General features: G+C 39.0%; 1 protein-coding gene across 1 annotated transcript in view; it reads left to right on the top strand.

The window, feature by feature from the left end:
* The window catches only part of dlt (codanin-1 like protein dlt), a 157,421-nt gene extending 146,723 nt beyond the window's left edge, over positions 1–10,698 (top strand). The window contains exon 14 of the mRNA XM_067142412.2: positions 9,713–10,698. Within this exon, the coding sequence (XP_066998513.2) occupies positions 9,713–9,859 (147 nt within the window). The 3' untranslated portion in view covers positions 9,860–10,698. The remainder of the gene's footprint in view (positions 1–9,712) is intronic.
* Positions 10,699–12,050: the final 1,352 nt, after the last annotated feature.

Here is a 12,050-nt window from a genome sequence, read left to right as displayed (position 1 = left end):
TTACTGGTAATGAAGTGGAACAAGGAAAATAATGTTTTGTTCGATTGTAGAACTTCTTTATAACAGAAAAATAAATTTTTGAACATTTCACAAAAAATACTGTGCAGTAGAATCTTATTATTGCAGTGTGAACAATGTATACTTACATTACTCCATAAGCTGTGCAATGTAACTAGTCAGTACAGTGTGCTACTTTTCAGTGACATTTCCTCGCAAAAATAACTCTTCTGCAAATGCATTACATGCAGTTACAATGTTATTCGGCAAGTTGTCATCTGCAAGCAAGCGAAAATAATCAATAGGTTTCACGTCACTTGGCAGTGGAACCTTCATTCCCGACCGACCAATAAAGTTTATTTGTTTCATTGAGGACGAATCTGAACTCCAAGAAATGACCCCTGAAATATTGCCCATGTTATTTGGCAGGAAATTTGGAGATGAGATATTACTTACGTCTTCCTCATCTTCTGTAATGTGAGAATTGGGAGTAGACGCTCGACACACACATCTGTGATTAAAATTCCCACTCAGGTGGCTACAGTCACTTTTCACACTGTCATCACTGTCGTCACTATCAATGCTGTCACCGTCACTAGCGTTCAGGAGAGCTGTCAGACTATCATCATTAATTGCAAGTCGCCTGTTTATCCCGCTAAGACGGGGTTTCTTCCGGTAAGAATGTTCTGTTGTTCCCTCTTGACATCGCAGAAATGTATGCCGACTTGTAATGGCTACAGATATTGTAACTAACAATTGATCTGATGCCCGGATGGCGCATATGTTTAATGACACCTTAACAGTGCACAGATAAGAGGTCTGTTTGTTTATATACTTATTGGGGGAAATATGAACTTTAATATTTGGCGCGGGGTGTGACGCACGTGTGTCGTCATCGGCACTGAGTGAAACTAGAGTCATGACGCATATGTGTCGTCATCGGCCGCGAACGTGTTAAACTGTTTTCAATTATACCGCCAGATGTCTCACGGCGATGCATAATCAATTCATATTTTGTGTGTCAGAGGTTGCCAATACGAATCTCGAAGATAATCGAGGTGTACCAATTCAGCACTAGGGAGCCGAAGTATCACTAACAGTTTCGCGGACAGTAATGTACTGTTTTACAATGCACATGGAAGCAAGAGACTTCCTCCCCTCGTCATAGGAATGTTCAATAAGCCACGATGTTTTAAGGGTGTCAGGCACTTTCCATGCAATCACAAGGCATCTAAAAATGCAAACAGTACAGTAAACCAAAAAATAAAGCACTTGCATACAGGGGCCAACATAATTTGTCCTCGTCTTTGAGTTGTTGTTTTTTTTTTTTTTTTTCGTTGCCTGAGGTTATGTTTGCCAGTGAGTTATCCATGTTCATTATTTGAATACTGTAAATGCACCTTGTTGAATACATTTTGGAAGTAGTTTTTCCCATGACATTTGAAAGGTTTAAACTGTGACTCAATGTAAATTGCATGCGGTAGTGGGTATCAGAATATTTTGTGATGCGGCAAGGGTTGGCATTTCTGAATTACGAGTTGGCAGTTAATTCAAAATAACGTAATATGTTTTTACCGTATCGCAAAACTAACATCCGAGTTCGCCGGTGTGTCTATTTCAAGTGTTTACATTGCACGAAAAGAATTATCCACCACTGGTTGTGTTACTCTCTGGGTAAAAAGAGACCACATGTGAGAAGTGTTTTAGATGTGGAGTGTGACGAATTTGTAAGTAATTTAGGAGAGGATTCTAGTGATGCAAGAGACAACGAATCTTCCTATCTATAGGGAATCAAGCGTATGGCAAGTTCAGATTAATGAAATATCTGTCAGGCCTACTTGCTCATTTTCATGGCATTTTGTAGCATTAATAATGTATTTTTATCATTTCAGTCAAAGCAGCTATATCTGTAAATTTACATGTTCATATTTGCGTAAAGACCACGTGTATGTTGCGGAGTGATATGAAGTGTTCGTTTATGCCTACGTTACTCTTTTGATGGAAGGAATTTTAGTTCTTTTTTTTTTTTTTTTCTTTCAAAATGAGCCTTCCTAAAATTAGGCTGAGAGGATTATTTGTGAAAATACGGTAAGTTGAGGGTTTCTGTACATCAGAAGTTATGATGCATTCCAGTTATCGAGGATTTTTTTTTTTTTTTTTTTTTTTTTTTTTTTTTCCCGTTATATTAAAGCTTGTGAGGTGGTTAGCATGATTTACATACAATAGCAGTTTCTTTTTCTCCAATACAGAAAATATTATATCATTTATCACCTGTTACAGAGTGTTAAATCCTCGGTTCATAAACGTGTATCAATGTTTATTAATTTCTAAAAGATTCATGTAAGTTGGAATGTAATTTTTTCCCCCTTTATATAGATGTATTTGTTAGTAAATATTTATGTGGAGATTTGTCTGGTTTGATTTGTTTATTTTTGAACTTCTATGGCGCATGGTCATCTTAGCCCCAACAGGCAATACCACAGACATGGTTTACAAAGAGTTTCTGGGGTAAATGAAACTCAATTTTTCGGTGAGGTTTTATACGTTAGGGGTTTTCAAATAATGACTTAGTACAGTATCTAGGAACGATTACTTTTTATTAAATTACATCATTTACGCGAGCGAAGCTGCAGGTAACTGCTAGTTAAATATAGATTCTAAGAGGAAAGAGCAGAAAATGTGACCACCCCACCCTCAGAATTCAAACATGAATTTCCCCTCTCCAGACACGTTAACATTCTGCTGGATAACAAACACAAAAAGAAGACATACTCATCTCTACATACATACATACATACATACATACATTATCATTATCATTATAGACTGTTATGCCTTTCAGCGTTCAGTCTGCAAGCCTCTGTGAATTTACTAAACGTCGCCACAATCCTCGATTTGCAACTAGTGTTGTGGCCTCATTTACTTCTATACCTCTTATCTTTAAATCGTTAGAAACTGAGTCTAACCATCGTCGTCTTGGTCTCCCTCTACTTCTCTTACCCTCCATAGCAGAGTCCATTATTCTCCTAGGTAACCTATCCTCCTCCATTCGCCTCACATAACCCCACCACCGAAGCCGGTTTATGCATACAGCTTCATCCATCGAGTTCATTCCTAAATTAGCCTTTATCTCCTCATTCCGAGTACCCTCCTGCCATTGTTCCCACCTTTGTGTACCAGCAATCATTCTTGCTACTTTCATGTCTATTACTTCTAACTTACGAATAAGATATCCTGAGTCCACCCAGCTTTCGCTCCCGTAAAGCAAAGTTGGTCTGAAAACAGACCGATGTAAAGATAGTTTCGTCTAGAAGCTGACTTCCTTCTTACAGAATACTGTTGATCGCAACTGCGAGCTGCCTGCATTAGCTTTACTACACCTTGATTCAATCTCACTTACTATATTACCATCTTGGGAGAACACACAACCTAAATACTTAAAATTATCGACCTATTCTAGCTTTGTATCACCAATCTGACATTCAGTTCTGTTGAATTTCTTACCTACTGACATCAATTTAGTCTTCTAAAGGCTAATTTTCATACCATACTCATTGCACCTATTTTCAAGTTCCAAGATATTAGACTGCAGGCTTTCAGCACAGTCTGCCATTAAGACCAAGTCGTCAGCATAGGCCAAACTGCTTACTACATTTCCACCTAACTGAATCCCTCCCTGCCATTTTATACCTTTCAGCAGATGATCCACGTAAACTATGAACAGCAAAGGTGAAAGATTACAGCCTTGTCCAACCCCTGTAAGTACCCTGAACCAAGAACTCATTCTACCATCAATGCTCACCGAAGCCCAATTGTCAACATAAATGCCTTTGATTGATTTTAATAATCTACCTTTAATTCCATAGTCCCCCAGTTTAGTGAACATCTTTTCCCTCGGTACCCTGTCATATGCTTTCTCTAGATCTACGAAACATAAACACAACTGCCTATTCCTCTCGTGGCATTTTTCAATTACCTGGCGCATACTGAAAATCCGATCCTGACAGCCTCTCTGTGGTCTGAAACCGCACTGGTTTTCATCCAACTTCCTCTCAACGACTGATCGCACCCTCCCTTCCAAGATGCCAGTGAATACTTTGCCTGGTATACTAATCAATGAGATACCTCGATAGTTGTTGCAATCCTTCCTGTTCCCTTGCTTATAGATTGGTGCAATTACTGCTTTTGTCCAATCTGAAGGTACCTTACCAACACTCGACGCTAATTTTACTACTCTATGAAGCCATTTCATCCCTGCCTTCCCACTATACTTCGCCATTTCGGGTGTAATTTCATCTATTCCTACTGCCTTATGACAATGGAGTTGATTTACCATCCTTTCCACTTCCTCGAGCATAATTTCACCAACATCATTTTCCTCCTCCCCATGAGCTTGGCTGTTTGCAACACCACCAGAACGATTTCCTTTTACATTGAGAAGATGTTCAAAATATTCCCTCCACCTCTCCAGTGATTCCCTGGGATGTATTATGAGTTCACCTGAATTACTCAAAACACTGTTCATTTCCTTTTTCCCTCCCTTCCTAAGATTCTTTATTACTGTCCAGAAAGGTTTCCGTGCTGCTTGACGTAGCCTTTCCAGGTTATTACCAAAATCTTCCCATGACTTCTTTTTGGATTCAACAACTATTTGTTTCGCTCTGTTTTTTTCACCTACGTATAAATCCCTGTCTGCCTCGGCCCTTGTTTGGAGCCATTTCTGATAAGCCTTTTTACGTTTACAGGCTGCTCTCACTTCATCATTCCACCAAGATGTTCGCCTTTTCCCATCTTTACACACAGTTGTTCCTAGGCATTCCCTTGCTGTTTCTACTCCAGCATCCCTGTATGCCACCCATTCACTTTCTATATCCTGAACCTGCTTACTATCTACTGTTCGAAACTTCTCACTTATCATATCCATGTACTTCTAATTTCCTCGTCCTGGAGATTTTCTACCCTTATTTGTTTGCAGAAAGATTTCGCTTTCTCTACCCTAGGCCTAGAGATACTTAGTTCACTACAGATCAGATGATGGTCTGTATCATCGAAAAATCCGCGAAAAACTCGTACATTCCTAACAGATTTCCTGAATTCAAGGTCTGTTAAGATATAGTCTATTATGGATCTGGTACCCCTAGCCTCCCATGTGTAGCGGTGAATAGCCTTATGCTTGAAGAATGTATTCATAACAGCTAAACCCATACTAGCACAGAAGTCCAGCAAACGCTTCCCATTCCCATTAGCTTCCATATCTTCCCCCTCATTTACCAATCACCCTTTCGTATCCTTCAGTTCTATTCCCAACCCTCGCATTGAAATCGCCCATTAGCACTATTCTATCCTTGCTGTTGACCCTGACCATGATGTCACTCAATGCTTCATAAAACTTGTCAACTTCATCCTCATCTGCACCCTCACATGGTATATACACAGACACAATTCTTGTCTTAATTCCTCCAACTGACAAATCTACCCACATCGTTTGCTCATTTATGTGCCTAACAGAAACTGTGTTGCGTGCAATGGTATTCCTGATAAAGATCCCTACCCCAGACTCTGCCCTTCCCTTTCTAACACCCGTCAAGTACACTTTATAATCTCCTATCTCTTCCTCGTTATGTCCCCTTACCCGAATATCACTTACTCCTAGCACATCCAGATGCATCCTCTTTGCTGACTCAGCCAGTTCTACCTTCTTTCTTCCATAAGCCCCATTAATATTGATAGCTCCCCATCAAATTCCATTTCGTTCGCCAAGTTGTTTCCAAGGAGTCCCTCGCCTGTCAAATGGGAGTGGGACTCCATTACTCCCATAGATCCGAGGTTTGCTTAAAATGTTCTGAGCTCGGTAAATTCATGAAGTAGGATGATACCCTACTTGCACATAGTCCAAGTGAGGATCTCTCCTCTAACGGGTTATGGACCACCGGTGAATTGTATAGTGCTAACCGCCCGAGCACAGTATATGTCCGAGATGTCCACTCCCATTCCATAGCAACTGGTATCCCGACTCTCAGGACCACTTACTAGGCCACTCAGCCGTTGCCCCTGGTTCACGAAATAGGACATGACTACAGTAACCCACAAACATGAACCATCTCTTTGATGTTGAATTGACTGTCTTTGGAGACATGTGTTGGACAGTTACTGAATTACTATGCAAAACCATTTGATAATGTTCTTTGTCAGCCAGTGCTAGAAATAAACTATTCTGACTAAGGATGTCATCTAAAGCCATTTCTAAATAAATATCAATTATCTAACAATTCCATCATTTCAATATATTGATGGGCACACAAAGAAAAAAGTGTTGTCTATTCTTTTTCATTAGTGGAAGGGAAGAATTGCTGTTATTACTACTGCGCACATCATTCCTAGACAATCATTCTCATGACTATCATCTTCATGAGGGTTGAGGCATAAGTCAGGCCAACTTTTTTTTTTTCTCCACACAAATACGGGATCTATCAAACAAATGGAAAAATATAGATGGGAGTGGGGAGCATAAGGTGCTGTGGAATGTATAAAGTAGAGGAGGGTAAGAGTATGCGGACAGGTAAGAAGTGTAAGACAGTGGTTTTATCAACTTGTAATACATATGAGGATTTGGTAGTACATCGTCGTAAGAAGTTGCTTACTCAGTGCTGTTTACTAGTGAGTTAGAAGCGCCATGAATTTCCCTATGAATGAGAGGTAAGATCCTGTTTTGGATATTTTCACTGTAGATTTTATCACTCATATAGACCTAATAAGAGTGTAAGGTTTCAGAGTTTAAATGGAGGGAATTATCTTTATACAATAACAATTGTGTGTTCATGTAGTCCACAGTACTGTGTTAAAATCCATTACAACATTAACGCTTCTGTGATCTAGTGAGTTTTTCGGTACACTGAACTACCAAGAGTATGCGCCCCTTTATCGTTGTCAACTTTATCAGGTTTCTCTTCTGAAATGTTCATTATAATTGTTATTATTATCAATAACATTATCTTTTAAAACGTCATCATGTGTAAATACCAATGGATGATAGATAAAGCAATTTTACACAGGAAATGTTCGATAATGCATACGTCCTTCTAAAAAATTGAGAGGGTCAATGATCTGTAGCCAAGGAAATTGGAGTCAATGAAGCTACTCTTCAGAAAAGATTTAAAGCAGTGAGTAACTAGTTCACATACTGTACAGAGTAAGATGGGGGAAGAATACACTATCAGATAGCAATTTTGATTGTCCTTGCAGGGTACTGTTCCAGAATCATTAGGCCGATTTAAGAAAGTATTTAATGAATCCATGGAAAGTGAACTGACAAAACATATTCAAGATTTGGATTCAAGATTTCATAATATAACGAGGGAACAGCTAATGAAGGTGGCGTATGATTTTGCAAGTTCGAGCAGATTTCAACATCCTTTCAATAAAGAAAGAAAGCAAGCAGGGAAGAATTGGATAGTGTACTTTTGTAAGAGACAGGACCTCTCTCTTTGCCCCCCCCCGGCTGCCTTCCCCGAGCAGTGTAGTTCAGGCAGAGCTGTGGGGTTAACAATGTACAGACAAATAGATTCTTTGACAATTTGAAGGACTGCCTTGAAAGATTCCAGTTTTAACCTCATTAAATATTTAATGTGAATGAGACAGGAGTTTCCACTGTTCCAGACAAGTCATCTACGGTTTATGCAAAAATTGGTAAGAGAAGCATTCGCGAAATAGTCTAGGGAGAGAGGTCAGATAATTATGAGCTTTTTTCTGTGTAAAACCAGCCGGCAGTTACATACCAGTGACTCTTATCTTCCCTGACACATGAAATTGGAAATTTTCGAGGGTGCACCCACAGGGCACGTTGCCTATGATTTCAGAATCTGGTTATATGTACACAGAACTTTTCTTGGAGCGGTTACAACACTTCATTAATCATATAAAGACTTCTACTGATGACCCTGTTCTCCTCATTCTGGACAATCATGTGCCCCATTGTTCTCTCCCAGATGTAATTTTCTGTAGAGAGAATGACTTAATTCTCCTGTCTCTGCCACCTCATGCAAGTTACATGATGCAGCCACTGGATAGAGTAATCTTTACTTCTTTCAAGAAAGTCTATGCTGAAGATGTGGAAAAATGGTTGTGTTCTCATCCGGGGAGAGCTGTCACTCAAATGCAGGTATCCAGGCTGTCTAAAGTGGCATACAATAAAGTAGCAAATACTGAAAAGGCCATACACTCATTTTTTGTTATGGGTATTTACCCATTCAACCCTGATATTTGTTGGAGGAAGAATTTTTTCCCATAGAGGTCACGCATGTTAGAATATCTGAACGGGACTTTACTTTCATGTGGTGCAGTTTTGTGAATAAACATTAGCATAATAAGAAAGTCATTAACCAAAACAAAGTAAGTGCATAGTTTTACCCTTGTCTACTTTAAATAATGCTGACCTCACAGAAATTGATATTGACCCTCTGGCAACTACACGGACTACATACAGGCAGAAAATCAATACACATATTCATACCCAAAAACCCAACAGGAAGGAATTTAAAACTCAAAAATACATGGACTCAAGAAAGAAGATAGGCTTAAAATGAAAGGATGAGTAAGTTTTGGGAAGATAAGAAGGATAAGAAGAACAAGGAAACCAGTGCTAAGTAATGGTTCTGCATGGAGGGAAAAATGCAATATATAATGCTGAGTAGGTTTACCAGGTGTAGGATATAAGAGGAAACTGTCAGCCATGAAATCCTTGTGCTACATCATTTTTATTCTCAGAGAGTACAGCAATCTTTATAGTAAACCCTCAGAGTAGTCCCCTAGATTGTCCACAACCACATTGCCAACTTTGCGGGAGACGTCAAATACCATTTGCCTCACCATGTGTAAATTTTGCAGTCTCTTGTTCACAGCGTTGGCAGTGTCCTCTCATGTCCCAAACCATCTCCCACGCAATCGTTCTTTCACTTCAGGGATGAGTTCAAAATTGCACAGAGATAGGTTGAGTGAGTTTGGTGGGTATTCTAGCCCTTTCCACCCTCCAGCGCTGAAGTTGCTTCCGTACAACTTCTTCTGCATGCGGTCTGGCGTTGTCATGGAGAAGGATGACATTGTTGAGAAGATCTGGGCATTTGTCACTAAAGGCACAACATAAATGTCTCTGCAGGAAGGTTCTGTATTACGTGGCTGTCACCATTGTGTCATGTGGAACAAAGTGACACGCAATCAGGCCTCTGTTGTCGTAAGCCACAATGGCCATCAGCTTTACAGGAGAAAGGTTTCACCAGAACTTCTGTGAGAAATGGCAACACTATTGTTAAAATAATTTACTAGCGTTCATGAAGGTATGACTGCACTGCTCACGCTGAGCTAACAGATTGAATCACTCTGTTTATAGCGATTAGTTCACGTTACTGCTGTTGGTAATCACTCGTCGAATGTTTCCTCCACAGAATTTTAAATGGATATTTCTGCTTGGAATATATTGTTTCACTGTTCATTTTCAGTGTTCCTTAAAGCTCCACTGTAGCCGAAAACCTTCTCCACATCAGTCGATCAAAGCTTCCTACAAATACAGTTTTTTCAATGTTTTTGTTCCAATATAGAAGATTATGAACTTCCATGTACTATCCTCCATAGAACACAAATCCTAACTCATGTTCTGTCCTTTAGATAATTTCCAATTTTGCATGAGAATAATAGCAATATGTTTTATTTTTCTTTGTTGCAGGATATTTTAAAACATCTCTCTGTGTGTTGCGAGGAGGTGGTGACGGTGTACAGATCACGTAAGAAAGATAGCTATGATGATTTTGTTCTATTAATGGAACTATTGTCTGAGTTGTGCATTGGTATGGCAGACTTTGGTTCTGAGTAAAGGATGTAAGGTTTTGATATTACACCTTTCTTAAGTATAACTATAAAATTTTATATCACGCATAGTTAACTGACTAGAAGCTGTGCTTTGGAACATTATTTTTCTGTAAAAAGTTTACTTCATTGTTGAAGTAAATATTAATATTGTTTTAAGTTGTTGAATGTATTATTAACCAAAGTGACTATTCCATGCACTTGGAAGCGCTCTATTAAATGAATAGTTGCAGTTTACAGTTGTGTGACATAACTTCTCTGCTGTATGTGAGGGTATTTGGTATGTTACAACCTTCAAAATTTGATCTTTTTAAATATTTTTTATCTCGACACCTACTTCATATACAGGAATGAAACTTTCTAAATGAAGAATGTTAGTAGTATAGAATCACATATTTTAGAATTGGCTTAGACATTATCAAACTCTCAAATTAATTATTCAAAATGGTGAATTTTCATGTTGATATTCACTGTTTCTTTCATAGCTGGGCCATTTAATATATTTGCATCATGCATTTTTAATTGTGCTGTTTAAAGTCACCAGATACAAAACTGACTACTTCCACAAATTTATTTCCAAAATGAGTCATTTAACACATTCCAGTCTAAGTGTGAGCATAGCCCACATATGCAGAAATTGTATTCTGATCATAGTCTGCAGAAGGCTTTGACAAGACATTAAAAATCAAGGATGAACTGTGTACGCAGTAGAGTGTTTTATAAAATTCCATGAAGCTTTAGTTAGGGTTATATGTGGCCAAATGGTAGTACTACTGACCAAGTCAATTATATTTGATATTTTATTAGTATTTCCATCTCAGAAAAGTACCGTATGAACGTGGATAATCCCCGCCACCAAATAATTCCTGCACTCTAATTTTAGGAAGGTTCATTTTGAAAAAAAATGAAACAAGAAAAGAGTAATGTAGGCATAAACAAACATTTCATACCACTGCTCAAGTTCCACGTGATCTTGACGCAAATATGAACATGACGGACTTTGCCTGAACATATTTGAGATGATACAAATGCACTATCACTTCCATGAAAATTAGCAAGTAGGCCTTCTTACGTGACAGGTATTTCATTAATCTGAACTTGCAGTAGACTCGATGCGCTGTAAATCAGAAGATTCTTTGTCTCTTGCATCACTAGAATCATATCCTAAATTACCTACAAATTCGTCACACTCCACGTCTAAAACACTTCTCACACGCGGCCTCTGTAGTGAACTAAGTATCTCTAGGCCTAGGGTAGGGAAAGTGAAATCTTTCTGCAAACGAATAAGGCTAGAAAATCTCCAGGACGAGGAAATTAGACAGAAGTACATGGATATGATTAGTGAGAAGTTTCGAACAGTAGACAGTAAGCAGGTTCAGGATATAGAAAGTGAATGGGTGGCATACAGGGATGCTGTAGTAGAAACAGCCAGGGAATGCCTTGGAACAACTGTGTGTAAAGATGGGAAAAGGCGAACATCTTGGTGGAATGATGAAGTGAGAGCAGCCTGTAAACGTAAAAAGAAGGTTTATCAGAAATGGCTCCAAACAAGGGCCGAGGCTGACAGGGATTTATACGTAGATGAAAGAAACAGAACGAAACAAATAGTTGTTGAATCCAAAAAGATGTCATGGGAAGATTTTGGTAACAACCTGGAAAGGCTAGGTCAAGCAGCAGGGAAACCTTTCTGGACAGTAATAAAGAATCTTAGGAAGGGAGGGAAAAAGGAAATGAACGGTGTTTTGAGTAATTCAGGTGAACTCATAATAGATCCCAAGGAATCACTGGAGAGGTGGAGGGAATATTTTGAACATCTTCTCAACGTAAAAGGAAATAATTCTGGTGGTGTTGCAAACAACCAAGCTCATGGGGAGGAGGAAAATGATGTTGGTGAAATTATGCTTGAGGAAGTGGAAAGGATGGTAAATAAACTCCATTGTCATAAGGCAGCAGGAATAGATGAAATTAGACCTGAAATGGTGAAGTATAGTGGGAAGGCAGGGATGAAATGGCTTCATAGAGTAGTAAAATTAGCGTCGAGTGTTGGTAAGGTACCTTCAGATTGGACAAAAGCAGTAATTGCACCTATCTATAAGCAAGGGAACAGGAAGGATTGCAACAACTATCGAGGTATCTCATTGATCAGTATACCAGGCAAAGTATTCCCTGGCATCTTGGAAGGGAGGGTGCGATCAGTC

This window comes from Anabrus simplex, chromosome 1, assembly GCF_040414725.1.
Source record: "Anabrus simplex isolate iqAnaSimp1 chromosome 1, ASM4041472v1, whole genome shotgun sequence".
Classification (NCBI taxonomy): domain Eukaryota; kingdom Metazoa; phylum Arthropoda; class Insecta; order Orthoptera; family Tettigoniidae; genus Anabrus; species Anabrus simplex.
Note: the sequence above shows the minus strand (reverse complement) of the source record. Positions and strands in the feature narration are given on the sequence as shown.